Source organism: Phacochoerus africanus, chromosome 6 (genome assembly GCF_016906955.1).
Source record: "Phacochoerus africanus isolate WHEZ1 chromosome 6, ROS_Pafr_v1, whole genome shotgun sequence".
Classification (NCBI taxonomy): domain Eukaryota; kingdom Metazoa; phylum Chordata; class Mammalia; order Artiodactyla; family Suidae; genus Phacochoerus; species Phacochoerus africanus.
In genome coordinates, this window is record NC_062549.1 from 92,358,832 (window position 1) to 92,373,881 (window position 15,050).

General features: G+C 45.3%; 1 protein-coding gene across 2 annotated transcripts; it reads right to left on the reverse strand.

Annotated features, from left to right (window-relative positions):
* Positions 1 to 2,984: 2,984 nt before the first annotated feature.
* Positions 2,985 to 7,409, reverse strand: LOC125129488 (antigen-presenting glycoprotein CD1d-like). Of its 2 annotated transcripts, none has more exons than XM_047784224.1 (6): positions 7,282 to 7,409; positions 6,729 to 7,022; positions 6,154 to 6,432; positions 5,103 to 5,381; positions 4,003 to 4,093; positions 2,985 to 3,905 (listed from the first exon to the last, which is right to left on the reverse strand). In XM_047784224.1, the coding sequence occupies exons 1-6, from the start codon at positions 7,340 to 7,342 to the stop codon at positions 3,884 to 3,886; spliced, it is 1,026 nt and encodes a 341-aa protein (XP_047640180.1). In that variant the 5' UTR covers positions 7,343 to 7,409; the 3' UTR covers positions 2,985 to 3,883. The 2 variants fall into 2 exon arrangements, with proteins under 2 accessions (XP_047640180.1, XP_047640178.1); XM_047784222.1 differs by having other exon boundaries at positions 4,003 to 4,096.
* Positions 7,410 to 15,050: the final 7,641 nt, after the last annotated feature.

A 15,050-nucleotide genomic window follows, 5' to 3' on the forward strand; every position in this document is an offset into this window, starting at 1 on the left:
TCATTTATGTATTGCCTTTATTCTACAACAAGAGGTGAGTTGTTGCAACAGCCAAAGTACAGCCCACAAAGCCTAAAATATTTACTCTCTGGCCCTCTACAGAAAAAAAAATTGACAACCTCTGGCCTATTCTCTAATTGCAATCACTCCCATCCTTGCAAGGAACTTTGCTTATGCTGCAGACCTGCCTAGAATTATATGACCTTATTCAGAGTAGAGGCAGACCAATATTTATAGTCACAAAATGCACCTCCAAGAAGGGAGCAGAGGAGCCCTTGCTGATGAAGGTATTTCCCGTGATGTCAGTTGAAACTGCTGCCTCCAGAGGGAGCAGTTGTCTAGGGCACATGATATTCATGACTGAAAATGCTTTTTTTTTTTTTTTTTTTTTTTTGACTCAAGACTCAGATCCACCCTTCTCACATATGTCCTGAGTCCAAAGATGGTCCAGGGCCATTTTGGCTTCCAGTGGAATTGTGTTGTCAACAGCTTCTTCAATCTGCACAAAAGTAATACAGTAGTGTCTGTCTCCAGAATTTTTAAATCCCATAGTTAACTGAATAAGCCTAACTCATCATGTAATGATAGTGTTTACAAAAACAAAAACTTTCAGAATTTAACAGTTTTACCCACTTAACTGGCCCAGTCCCCTGTCCTATCGAACACTAGGAAGCTCTGTTACTCCAGAAAGCACTTTTAAAAACTTCAAGATGGAGCAGTAGTGGTCTCTTGGCTAACCCAGGGAATGAAGCATGGCCTTAACTGGAGCCTTTGGACCTGAGCCCACATCATGGCAGCATTGTTCTGAATATTCCATGACTTGATAGGCTTTCCACAAACTCTTTTATGCCCACCATTCTACATTTCCTCCACTCATTTAATATTAAGCTTGTGACTTTTAAGATTACTATGGGTTATAGCTTTGAACATGAACATTTTTCTTGTAGAGTCTCCCCGTGTAGCTGCATGAATAAGTCAGTGAAGAAAGAGAAAACAACGTAACTATTTTATGCAATAAGAGATTTAATACAAGCAATGGGATTAAAAAAAAAAAAGAATGAAATAATGCCCACCCCTAGTAATTCGGTCGAGTATTCAAAAGGGTATCAAGGAGTTCCCTTCAGATCTCAGTGTTAACAAACCCAACTAGGATCCATGAGGTTGCAGGTTCTATCCCTGGACTCGCTCAGTGGGTTAAGGATCTGGCAGTGCCATGAGCTGTGGTGTAGGTCACAGACATGGCTGGGATCCCGTGTTGCTGTGGCCGTAGTGTAGTTTGGCAACTCTAGCTCTGATTCGACCCCTAGCCTGGGAACTTTCACGTGCCAAAGGTGAGATCCTGCTGTATAACACAGGGAACTATATCTAGTCACTTGTGATGGAGCTTGATGGAGAATAATGTGAGACAAAGAATGTATATACGTATGTGTGACTGGGTCACTTCACTGTACAGTAAGAAACTGACAGAACACTGTAAACCAACTATAATGGAAAAAATAAATATCATTTAAAATTTTTAAAAATGTATTAAAATTAATTTAAATCAATTTTTTAAATTAAAATAAAATAAAGAAAAAACAAAAAAAAACCCCACAGACATTATTATCTCCATATGGCACTGGAAGAAAGTGAGTCAGAGGAGACTCCATCTCCTGATCCGGTGTACTGGATGGTTCACCTCGACGTATTTCTACTTACTGCCTTCAAATACCCCTCCCTCCAGGAAGCCTTCCCTGACTAACCCTAGGCCACTATTTTCACTTAGCATTCTGCAGAATCTGTTACTTAGCATTAAACAATACCTACCAACAGTGGTTCTCTAACTTTAGCTGAACATAAGATTCACCTGAGGGCTTTTTGGTACAACACAGATTACCAGGCCCCCCTCCCAAAGGGTCTCATTATTTGAGGGGTGGCCCAAAATAATTTGCAAGTTTCCAGGCTACAGGTCAGGAAACCACAGTCTGGAAACCATTGCTCTAGAAACTAGCTGAACTTCCACCCACAGTCTAGGTTTGTCCTAGTCCAACATATAGAAGATGCCTGATCTTTATTTTTTTCAAGCAAAGACTCTGGAAGTTTAGTCTCATTTTTCTGGATGTTCAAGGGCCTGAAGCGCCAAAAGACTACTACTTCCCTGACAGCTCCCAAGTGATTTCTTTTTTTTTTTTTTTCCGTCTTTTTAGGGCCATACCCGCAGCATATGGAGGTTCCCAAACTAGAGGTCTAATCGGAGCTACAGCTGCCAGCCTACACCACAGCCATAGCAATGCAGGATCCGAGCCGCATCTTTGACCTACACCACAGCTCATGGCAACAGCAAATCCTTAACCCATTGAGTGTGGCCAGGGATCAAACCTGCGTCCTCATGGATGCTAGTCAGATTCGTATCCTCTGAACCACGACGGGAACTCCACTACCAGGTGATTTTATCTTGGCCTTCTCATTTCCTGGCACCAGGAAGGACTGCTGTTTCCTGCTCTCTTCTCTCTAGTCTAAAAATAAAGCAGTAGAAATTCCCATCGTGGCGCAGCGGAAACAAATCTGACTAGGAACCTTGAGGTTGCAGGTTCGATCCCTGTCCTCGCTCAGTGGGTTAAGGATCCGGTGTTGCCGTGAGCTGTGGTATGGGTTGCAGACACGTCTCAGATCTGGTGTTGCTATGGCTGTGGCATAGGCCAGCAGCTACAGTTCCAATTAGACCCCTAGCCTGGGAACCTCTGTATGCCACAGGTGTGGCCCTGAAAAAGACAAAAAAATAATAATAAATAAATAAAAAGCAGTCAACTGGGCCATCATCAGGACAGCAGTGCACACCTACCCAAAAGCTTTCAGCCCAGCCTATACATTGTCTCATTTAAGAGCTACAAGTAGGAGAGCCTGTTTTGGAGGGAGCCTGTTTCCTTCCAGTCTGGAAAAAATGACTGGCCATGTGAGAGAAATATCCCTACCAAAATAGCTCTTTCTACATAATACACACATACTATGATTTCTCCTCTTTTAATCAAGTTACGCCAAATACAAAGCTTTCAACACCTCTGTTTCTTACAACCTAATTTTCTTTTAAAAAGAAAATGTCCCCCTTTATAAATGCAAATTCACAATAGAAATGAGGTCCTGAAACTGCCAATACGTCCTTCAGGACAAACTTTTTATATCAGAGACACAGACTGTCCCAGGGTTGCCGTCAGCTGGCAGAGGTATATTTTATAAAAGTTTGAGTCAACACATTAATATCAGGCATGTTTGCATATAACTAGATTTCCACTTTTCTTGAAATAATGTGGGTTACAGCCAAGCCAGGGTCTTACGTGATAGTTGACAACAAACAGCTGGACATGTTTTCTTTGGACAGAAAAAGTGCTTTCCAGTTCACTGCAGAATCCATCATCCAAATGATAACCAAAGGAGTTCCCACTGTGGCACAACAGGATTTGTGGCGTCTCTGCAGTGCCATGAGGCAAGTTCGATCCCCAGCCGAGTGCGGTGGGTAAAAGGATCCAGCACTACTGCAGCTGCAGCATAAGTCGAAAAAGTGGTTCGGATTAGATCCCTGACCCAGGAACTCCATATGCCACAGGATGTCCAAAAGAAAACAAACAACAAAAAAAAATGACACAATTCCACCTCAGCCCTCATCTGCTTGTCCCTGAGAGGTATCTGAGTCTGCACATCTGTTTTTACAGAACCGCCGGGGCTTATAAACTTGCAGTACACTGAAAAAGAACTTGAATCCTCTTAGATAACATGTTCAAAGGATGTGACAAGAGCTGCCTTATGCTTGTCCTCTGCTTCTTCAAGGTAGCTCTCTTTCACTGCCGAATTCTGAGCACCAAAACCCTAAGATCTTGAGGTCCAGATAGACGGGGTGTGGTAAGAACAGTCACTGGATGTTTTGATAGACACTGGGAGAGAAAACAAAGAGACCATTAGGAAAAGGGGAGAGGAGAAGATAAGGGAACAGAGGCTGAGGGAAGGAGGAGATGGAAAGGCAAGACTTACCGGCGCCTCCTAAACCAGAAGGCGAAGCCTCCACCGAGCACAAGGATGAAAGCCAGTACTGACAAGACGACCGCCAAGACATGACTGTGGTCTGCTTGGGGGAACACAGGATATTTCTCAGCCCAGAAGCTACCCTATTTCAATCACCTATGCGAGGATGCCACATGCATTTTATTTCCTCCCCCACTTAATGTGCCCACTTGGATTCCTCTAAAGTTTAGATGCTCCATCTTTTCTCAGGGTCTGGGCATCCGTAACGCAGTTCACTTCAGCACATGCTAGTAGAGCATCCAGGGGAAGGCAATAGTTTTGTGGCTAGGTAGCCCTGTGTCTAAAGCCACTCTTCCACTTTCTAATGATGAGACTCTGGGAAGTTCACCTGACCTACCTTAGCCTCAATTTCTCATTTATAAAATAAAAATAATAGTACCTGCTTCAAAGAAGAGTTGGGATGACTAGCTGCAATGCTGTCTGCAGAGTGTTTAGCTCACACACAAGAAGCACTCAATAAACCACAGCTATCTTTGTTATCCCTCTTCTGGGGAATGAATCTTCCTGGGATTCTGTCCTCACCACCTATTTCTGCATCCGCAGGGGTTTTTGTCTTTTTGTGTGTGTGTGTCTTTTTAGGGCTACACCCAAGGCACATGGAGGTTCCCAGGCGGGGGTGGAATCGGAGCTACAGCTGCCGGCCTACACCACAGCCACAGTAACACCAGATCCAAGCTGCATCTGCAACCTACACTACAGCTCACGACAATGCCAGATCTTTGACCCATTGAGTGAGGCCAGGAATCAAACCTTCATCCTCATGGATACTAGTCAGATTTGTTTCCACTGAGCCACAACGGGAACTCCTTTTTGTGTTTGTTATTCTGGTTTTTGTTTTGCTTTTCTTGTGCAAGGAACATCTTGTCTCAATCCATTTTGAGTTCGCATCTTTATTCCTCTCCTTCCTGTATCCAGCATCCCCTCCTTCTATCCCTCCTAGTGTGGGGGTTCCTCCCTGAAACACCTCCATTCTGGGCGTGTAATTCTATCCCCGTCCCCACTCCCTCCTGCTTGAGGAACATCTCCTTCCATTCCCAGTTCTTTCTCACCCCAGTAAAGGATGATGTCCTGGTCTCCTAGGCTGCTGTGCTTCACTCGGCAACTCAAGCCAGATGCCTCCCCAGCCGCCACATCCAGGGTTACTCGGAGATACCACGTCCCGTCTGCATGTGGCAGGATGTCACCTTGCTGAGTGCCAGGCTGCTCCTGCTCACCCCGCATCCACATCACCCACACGGGTTTGGGGTAGAATCCTGAGACGTGGCAGATGAGCAGCAGACGGCCAGATCCAGGAGTGGGGCCACTGGACAGCCAAGCATCAGGCTTCACTGTATCCAACAAGGGAATGAGGGATTTTTTTTTTTTTGTCTTTTTGCCTTTTCCAGGGCCGCACCTGAGGCACATGGAGGTTCCCAGGCTAGGGGTCTAATTGGAGCTGTAGCTGCTGGCCTACGCCAGAGCCACAGCAACGTGGGATCCGAGCCGCATCTGTGACCTACACCACAGCTCACGGCAATGCTGGATCTTTAACCGGCTGAGTAAGGCCAGGGATCAAACCCGCAACCTCATGGTTCCTAGTCGGATTCGTTAACCACTGTGCCATGAAGGGAACTCCAGAATGAGGGATCTTAAAGTGAAGACTCTGCATTAGAGGCTCTGGGCCTCACAGCAGACTCACAGGTCCTACATCTCCACCTCTGGAGATGAATTTTCACCACGTCAATCCATTTGCATTAGCTTCTCCAGGAAAGCCTCCCCTGTCCACCAGTCCTTTCCCTGATCCAGCCTCCTGTAAATGCCCCTGACCTGTACTCCTAGAGCACCCTGTGTTCAGCTGTAACATAAACAGCAGGTTTCGAATACTGCTTTAATTGTCATCTGTCTTCTCACCTTCCCCCTTGAGCAGAGATCCTGTTGACCCCCAGTCTTTATTGGCCCTGAGGCACTTAGTTAATGTCTGTGGAATGAATAAATACCCTCAGACCTTATCCATCCCCTCCTCTTCCCCTGATTCTCAAAAGGATGTAAACCCTGGAATGAGAAGCCCAGGTAGAGACCCAGAGTGGAGGGAAGGGCAGGAAGTGACAGAGGCAGGCTGACCTTGCTTCTCCAGCTCCGACTTCCCTGTCTCCAGGACGCCTCTGACAAATTGGGGGCAGATGTCGTAGAGGAGCCACTGCACCGTTTCCTTGGTCCCCTGGTCCTCGTTGAGCACTCTACAGACCCTCTGCATCCAAGGTGGAGCATCTGGAGCTGACACCCAAGAAGTTCCTTGGAAACTCACGATGTCTTTTCCTTGAAATGCTGAGTGGAGGAAGCTTTCTGAGCTGTTCCCCGAAAGCACCTCACATCCAGCAGATATCTGGATCTCAAAGGGGTCTGAAAGGAATGGAGAGAGGTCTGCGAAGGGCTGAAAAGACTGAAAGAGCTTGAGGAAATCGGTGTGAGGGTTATATACCGGGGACCCTGAGTTCAGATAAATGAAAGTAGGTGACCTGCAGCAGAAGGAACAAAGGATATTTTGAGGAGTCAAGCTGGAACCTCTCAGGCAGAAGTGGAAATCGGAAGGGAGAGAGGCAAGGCTCTTAGCAAGTAGCACCAGGACCTCCCAGTTGGGCTTCTGCGTCCACCGCCTCCCCCTGGGCAGCTGCCCACCGTCCCATCCCTCAGCTCACAGTCGCTGCCCAGCATCTTGACGAATTCCCTTATGTCCCAGGTGAAGCTGCTGCGGTAACCCTTAAATATATGCTGCAGCTGATTCGCCAGCTGGTCGCTCAGTGTGCCCTGGGACCAGGGCTTCAGGAAGACGATGGTGTCCGAGTCATTGCGCCAAGTGTAGGCTTGCACCTCCCCCACCCACCCCAGGCCGTCCGTGCGTGTCCAGCTGCTGTTGGCGAAGGACGAGATCTGGAGGCAGCGAAGAGGGAAAAACCTCGGCGAGGCTGGAAGGGAATGCAGATCCGAGGAGCCTAGGGAGCGGGCGGGAGAGCAAAAAAGGGAAAGGGAAGACAGAAACAGATGGGCTTGGGAAGGAGAAATGGTGTCTACTATCTCTGAGCCGAGCTCCCTCTCCGGGAGCCCGGGAGCTGAAGGCGGGGAGCAGTAGGTTCTCGAGCTGCGGAATCCAGCGCCCGAATTTCCGAAGGTGCATCTGCCCTCACCCGACCGCCGCGAGCGCCCGCCTCCTTCCCATCACGGCTCCCGCTCGGGCACCCTGGCTCCACTCACCCTCAGAATTTCCCCAGATCTGGGGGAGCCCCCAGAGCAACACAAACGGCAGGCACCCCATGTCGCTGGGCGAGGCTGGCTCTGCTCTCTCCGACTTTGATTCTCCTCCCCGGGCCCCTCCCTTGTCCCCTCCTCCACGCCTCGTCTGACAGCCTCACCACAGCCTCACCTCGACTTGATTGCTGGCCCAGTCTCAGCCCGAGGATTCCCATTCTGGCTTGCCCCGGATTTGATTCCAGTTTTTCATCTGCCTAGTGGCCTGACTGGTACACAGGCCCCCACTATTTGAGCTACAGCTCCCAGGTGTTTGAGCTGCAAAGAGCCGGGGTCGGAAAGCCCTGGTCGGTATCCGAGGAATCCAGACCTACCACTACTATTTACGTTTTATTTTCTATTTACTTTTTTTTTTATTTATTTTTTTTATTTATTGGCACATGGAGGTTCCCGCATAGGGAGGTTCCCAGGCGAAGGGTCAACCGGAGCTACAGCTGCCAGCCTATGCCACAGCAACGCCAGATGAGAGGCTCCTGCGAACTACACCCCACAGTTCAGGGCAATGTCTGGTCCTTAACCCAATGAGCAAGGCCAGGGATCAAAAACCCATAATCTCATGGTTCCTAGTCAGATTGGTTTCCACTGTGCCACAACAGGAACTCCCTATTAACGTTTTAAAAACAGGATGTAAAGTTGTACCTATGGTATAACTTCCATTGTTAAAAATTTTTTTAATTGGTTTTTTAAAGGGGAGTAAAATACATGGCTTAGCAGTGGATGTCTCTAGGCAGAGAGGCAGAGAGAGATGATGGGTGGTTTTAATTTGCTTTTACATTTTATTTATTTCTTTTCCTTTTATGGTGGCACCTGCCTCGTAGGGAAGTTCCCCGGCCAGGGGTTGAATCGGAGCCACAGCAGGGGCCTACACCTCAGCTTATGGCAACACCAGATCCTTAACCCCACTGAGCGAGGCCAGGGATTGAACCACATACTCTCGGAGACAACATCAGGTCCTTAACCCACTGAACCACAATGGGAACTCTCTGCTTTTATATTTTTTTACACCTTCCAAAATTTCTACAAGGGCAAACAAACCACATCAACAATCAAATAATAGCATTAACCCTAATTTTCTCAGTTCTACATTGAGAGAATTGGACTGGGTTGGCTAAGATTCTTTACAACTTTAATATCCCAAGTTACTGACATCTGTGTCCCCAGCCCCTCTTTCCTCCTATCACGGTCCCTGCTCTCCTCCTTCACCTCCCCCACAGCAGCCACCCTTCACTCCTCCCTCCACTCTGTCTTCCCTGACTCCTGTTGGGGGACTTACCCTAGATTCTCCTCTTTCCCTGCTCCCCACTCCTGCTTGGCCTCTGCCTGCTCACTTTCTCCTCTGGCTCCTCATTCCACAGATATGAGCTTCTGTTTCAAAGAACAGAGACAAGATTCTGGTGGGTATCTGGACGGCCAGTTTCCCACTTCCACACTGAAAATAAGAGTAATGAGACCTAGGAGTTCCAAACTTCAGATCACAGTGAGGAAGGCCCCCTTGGGTGAGTCAGACAGAACTTAGGCTGCACCCTGGCACCTCCCCCTCCCTCACTTTTTTATCCAGTCCATCAGCAACTCTCTATTTTATGTCTTTGGAAATATCTCTTGCATGTGCACCCCCCATGTCCCATTTCCACCTCCACCACCTCCCTATCCTTTTGCCCCATCTCCTGAAATAGCTTTCTCAGGACATGGCCTACAAGATGGTGTGTGATCTGACCTTGATCTTCTTCCCACATCATTTCTCACCCTAGCTGCACTTGCTGTGGCTTTAACCTCGCTATTATGCTTTCAGTTCCTCTAACATGCTTTGCTCCTTCCTGCCCAAGGTCTTTGCAAAGTTCCCTCTGCTTGGAGAAGACTCTTGGCCCCCTCCTCCCCTCACTCCCTTACAAGGCCTGGTTATCTCCTACTCAGATCTCAGCTCAAAAGTCATTTTCTCAGGGGAGTTTTCTCAGACCTCCCAGACTGTGTGAACAAAGGCAAAAGAACTAGGTCAGCCCCACCTCCACTTCTTGTACGACAGCTAGCTTTGTAAAGCTTTCCTCCCAGCACGTATCGGAGCTTGTAATTATAGAAACATTCACACATCTGTCTCTCTATGACCTCTTCGCAATCCACTAGAGAGCAGCCAGAATTCAAGGATGATATTTTTCTTCCCATTCTGTCAACATTAACGCTTCCATCTCCCATACTCTGCCATTAGTAAGAGCCTGGAAGAGAATAGGCCTCTGCTCCTGCTTCTGCTTCTAGGCTGGCATCTCAGAGACAGCCCTTACCCAGCCCATCTTATGTTGGCCCCAAACGGCTTGAGATAACAGAGAAATATTATTTCTCTTATTTCAAATAAGGGGTTAAGTGATTAAATCGGGATACAAAATTGCCCAAATAGTGCATAGAAGCATGGAGGGGAGGGAATTTATGCAGATGGAAGTGAAAAGGAAAATGATTATATAAATCATGGAACAATATGCAAGTTTACATTCTTCAAATGTCCAACTTCCCTTTAAAAACTTGAACAGTTCTGTTTAACTCATCCATAGCTTAAAAGTTCCGAGTGCTATCATCCTTTCAGACATGAAGACAAGAACTGCTTTTTTATCAACAATAACAACAGCAACCAAAAAAACCCAGACAGTATGCTTTCAAAAGCTAGGGTTACCTGGAGATAAATATATTTTTCCAAAGGTCAGTTGAGTTAGATACTTTTTAGCTCTCCCAAGTTTCACTGCTTTCTTCTGGGAAGAAACTCATTGAATCATGGAAGAACTTTGGGGGGCAAGACTAACCTCACATACCAGGGATGAGAAAACCAGAGCATGGAGAGATGGTGATTTGCCTAAGTCCTCAAAATCAGCCCATGGGAGGGAGAAGTCAGTCATCGTACCTTCCCATGAACTGGCTGCCATCAATGCCCCTTGATTAATCATGTCTTTGACTTCTAGAGTACTTCTGGTTTCCAAAGAGCTTTCTCATATGCCATTTTGTTTAATCCCCATAACAACTGTGAGAGATAAGGGTCCTTATTCTTACTTTGTAAAGGAGGAAACCAAATCAAAGCGAGTACATTGCAACACATAGCAATGACACAGAGCCGGTGCTAGAATGTGATCTTCTAACTCCTGGTCGAGCATACTTCCTTGTCTCTCACTGCTGCTTTCTTTTTTTTTTTGTCTTTTTTTTTTTTTTTTTTGCTATTTCTTTGGGCCGCTCCCGCGGCATATGGAGGTTCCCAGGCTAGGGGGTCGAATCGGAGCTGCAGCCGCCAGCCTACGTCAGAGCCACAGCAACTCGGGATCTGAGCCACATCTGCAACCTACACCACAGCTCACGGCAACGCCGGATCGTTAACCCACTGAGCAAGGGCAGGGACCGAACCCGCAACCTCATGGTTCCTAGTCGGATTCGTTAACCACTGAGCCACGACGGGAACTCCCTCTCACTGCTGCTTTCTAAGGTTGCACCCCCTACTCAAAGGAAGTGGTTAAGTGATATGATTTCTTTCAACCTAGGTCATCACAACTAGAGAACAGAGTAGGAATCCCTTGAATGGGAGGGAGGTTGGACTAGAAGCCAAAAATCACAGATGATTTGGCCAAAAACAGCCACATTATATAACTGGTTGTGGATTAAGTCATCAGAAGCCCACGTATCAAGAAGAATGTGTGTGGAGTTCCCCTCATGGCTAAGTGGTTAACGAATCCGACTAGGAACCACGAGGTTGAGGGTTCGATCCCTGCCCTTGCTACGTGGGTTAACGATCCGGCGTTGCCGTGAGCTGTGGTGTAGGTTGCAGACTCGGCTCGGATCCCGTGTTGCTGTGGCTCTGGAGTAGGCTGGCGGCTACAGCTCCGATTCGACCCCCTAGCCTGGGAACCTCCATATGCCGCAGGAGCGGCCCAAGAAATAGCAAAAAGACCAAAAAAAAAAAGAAGAAGAAGAAGAAGAAGAATGTGTGAATATCTGCACTTCCCTCTTCCCTACCCCTCTTCTCAGTGAAAGGAATAATAAGCACTTCTGCTTGCTACTGATTTTACCAAACTAGCTTCAAAGTCACCTTTCTCTTTTGTATTCTGATTGGTTCTGAGCACCAAGTGCTGATTTGCTTAGTTCTCTTTTTACTTCTCTTTGTATTCCTAGCTTTGCTGTTCAGCTGGCTGGCTTGGTTTAATTTGGTGAAATAAAATTTTCATTTGCCCTTACTGATTTATGTGAGTCATACACGTGTATCACTATATGAAACTGATTGGTTTATTTTGCTCATTTATTTTCTGATCTGTTTCCCTGGCCTTAATACTATATCCCCAGTGGAAACAACACTGACTAGAACACTGTAGGTACTCAATAAATATCCGTTCAGCCCCAAATTTGCTAAGTACATTTTCTAGGTCTGCAGCTGTTCTAAGGAGTTTATGACCATTGTCTTATTTAATCCTGATAAATATCCACAATGTATCTTACTGGTTTTGCTCACTGTTGCCTTTAGCACCTAGAATAGTCCCTGGGACAGTTTAGGCACTCAAATATTTTTCCCCAAAAAATGAAGATAGGTAGTATGAATCCACACTTTATCCATGGGGAAAATTTTTGAAGTGTAGAGATTTTTAAATAACTTTTCACCAGGTTGTAAATGTTGACTGTAAGAGTATAACTCAAGTATCTTCTCAAATATCATGTTCTTTGTGCTGTGTATCTTTCTTCGTGTTACCCTCCCCCCCCCTACCGGGAACACCTGAATATGCTGGGAGGTGGGAAGATGCTTAAGGTGGAAAAAGTAGGTTAGAGTGAGGGAGAGCCAGGAGCTGCAGAACTGAAGATACTTGGGAAACCTCCTCTTGAGAGAGAGTCTAACCTAAAACATATAGAGAGAGATTATTGTCGACTGAAGAAAAATGCAAGACCTAAAAGTTGCATGTTTTATTTAGAGACCTTACTAATTATTATAGCCCAAGAGACAGCCCTCGAATAGCTCTGAGGAACTGCTCCAAAAATGTAAGAGACTGGGATATACAGGAGTTTTTGCTGAAAAAAATCTATATATATTATATAGAGAGAGATGTATATATAGATATATATAGTCGAACATCAAAACACTACTGGTAACCACAAAAAAACAAACATCTCAAGTTTATGATTTTAGTGCTTTTTTATGTATGGGAAGATGCAAGAGTCTGGGATCATTGAAATTATTCCTTAGCTATGCATCTTAATTACTACCTGGGAGCCATATTTCGTTTTTTCTTCATCCATCCCCTCAGAACGCGCGCGCGGCGAGGCTACAGTGACTAGCTTGACGGCAGGCAATATTGTCTGGAATGGCAGGCAACATTTTTTGTTGCAGTATGAATATTAGTGTGTAGTGTGTGTGTGTGTGTGTGTGTGTGTGTGTGTGTGTGTGTGTGTGTGTGTGTGAAGAGAGATAAAGACAGACACAGATAGAGCTAGAGAATGTTGTGAGGGAGAATGGAAGGGGAAATGAAAATGAAACTGCATATTCCATTACACAGTATTCAGGCTAACAGCAATAGTGTAACCAGCAAGCCTGATGGAGAAAATAGAAGCCCCGGGAGTTAAGGACACTGAGGATATTCTCTACATGTTCTACCTTTAAAATAAAGTCATGCACACTATAGGTTATGGTCATATAGCAGAGTCAGAGACTCTAAAAATTAGGTTCAAAGATTTCTATACCAGGTCTGTTAATCAACAGTGTGTGGATGCTACGCACAACATCCTACTGTGCACAGTAAATTGAAATAGTCACTATGCATATGAAACAGCTATCCAGATATAGATTTGACTTAGCAATCCCACTCTCGAGTGCCTGCATAAATGCATGCCTGTGTGTACCAAGAGACATGATCACAGCAGTGTTGTTTGTAATGACCCCAAGCTGAAACTATGTCTATTTATCAACCTGGGAGCGATTGTAATTCTTTATATGGAACTTTTACATTTTTCTTTAGTTTGGAATATTCTCTCTCTCTCTCTCTCTTTTTTTTTTTTTGTCTTTTTAGAGCCATACCCACGGCATATGAAGGTTCCCAGGCTAGGGGTCAAATCAGAGCTACAGCTGCCGGGCACAGCCACAGCAATGCCAGATCTGAGCCAAGTCTATGACCTATACCACAGCTCATGGCAACACTGGATCCTTAACCCACAGAGCAAGGCCAGGGGGTCAAAGCTGTATCCTCATGGATGCTACTCACATTCATTTCCGCTGAGCCATGACAGGAACTCCCTCATTATCTTTTTGACAGGTCATTCTCTATTACCTTTGCTTTTCTCTTCTAGACTTTCAATTGGCTATATGCTGGAGTTTCTAATTCTCTCCTCTATATCTCTTTTGCTTATTTTTATACTTCCCTTCTTTTTAATTTCTCTTGGTGCCTTCTGGGTAATTTCTTTAGAGCTATCTTCTACTTCACTGACTTTACCTTTGACCATCTCTATTCTGTAACTTAGCTTGCACATTTATTTGTTAATATTGGGGACTAATTTCTCAGTCCTAAGAGATTTGATTTTTTTTAATCCTCCTGTTCTTTTCATCATGCTGTCCTATTTTTTATTATGGTTTCTGTTCCTTTTTTAGTTCATTAAACATTTTGAGCATACTTATTTTATTATCTCTTTCACATTATTTTATCACCTTTAGTTCTTGGGATATGAGTTTTCTTACTGTGTCTACTGATTTTTTTTTTACCAATGTAACTTGTACTTTTTATTGTGTCCTCATCTCTAAAAAGAATTCTACCCAGTACTGTAGAGATGTAGAATTCTTTTTTTGGCTGCTTCCAGGGCATTTGTAAGTTCCCAGGCCAGGGATCAAACCCATGTCAAGGTTGCAAACTGCACCACAGCTGCAGCAGCACCAGATCCCCAACCAGCTGAGCCACAAGGGCACTTCCCAGGATTTTTTTTTTTTTCTTTTAACCAAATGACCTATTAAGTTTCTCATCAATTCCCAGGGCTAGGGAGCAGGGTTTTCTTACCACTTAGTCATAGAATTTACATCTGTTAGAGGATGCACCTTTATATAGGGCAACTCTTTAGCAGAGCCCCAGCTCCCATGATCCCAAGGCAAAGTCTCTGGTCCCCACACCGGCAATAGAAAGCCAGCCCCCAGCACAGAGGCATAACCAGAGCCAAACCATCTATGAGATGCCCTTCTGTCACCTCGCTCTTACCATTATGGATTTAATGATTCTTTTTGTCACAGGCAAGCTTGAGCTTGACTCTGTTGTTTATAATCTCTAGGTTACATTTTATTTAGCACTTACAAGTCTTTGAAATACGTGCTGAGAAGGGTGGGAAATCTCTATTACCATACTCTGCCTTGTTACCAGAAATGATCCACTATGATGTTTGGTATTGCTCTGAGCACCTTTATGGGAGAGGAGCATTTACAATTGCTTGTCCAGAAGAAATCATTCAAAATAGGGAATGCTGAGACCAGCTCAGCAGGCTGAAGAATGGGTGCTGTGCAACTTAAAAAGTTAACATATAACAAGACACAGAGACATTTATCTTAATCAAAGGTGGGAACCAGGAGACTCAAGGTCTCAGGGACCAAGAGCATCACCTCAAGAAACCACACTGCTTTTATTGTGCTCTTTAGGATTACGTCAAGTGAGGAGGAGGTTGCAGGTACAGGATATAGTTCTTTTTATTATTTAAAAAGTTCTTTTATTATTTTAAAAGTCACATAGCTGGTAGATGGT

Coding starts and splice junctions, on each gene's coding strand:
- LOC125129488 (XM_047784222.1), bottom strand. CDS start 7,342: ATGGGGTGCCTGCCGTTTGTGTTGCTCTGGGGGCTCCCCCAGATCTGG. Junction 7,023..7,281: donor GATCTGGGGAAATTCTGAGG/GTGAGTGGAGCC, acceptor CCCGCTCCCTAG/GCTCCTCGGATCTGCATTCC. Junction 5,382..6,153: donor GTCGGAGCTGGAGAAGCAAG/GTCAGCCTGCCT, acceptor TGTTGGATACAG/TGAAGCCTGATGCTTGGCTG.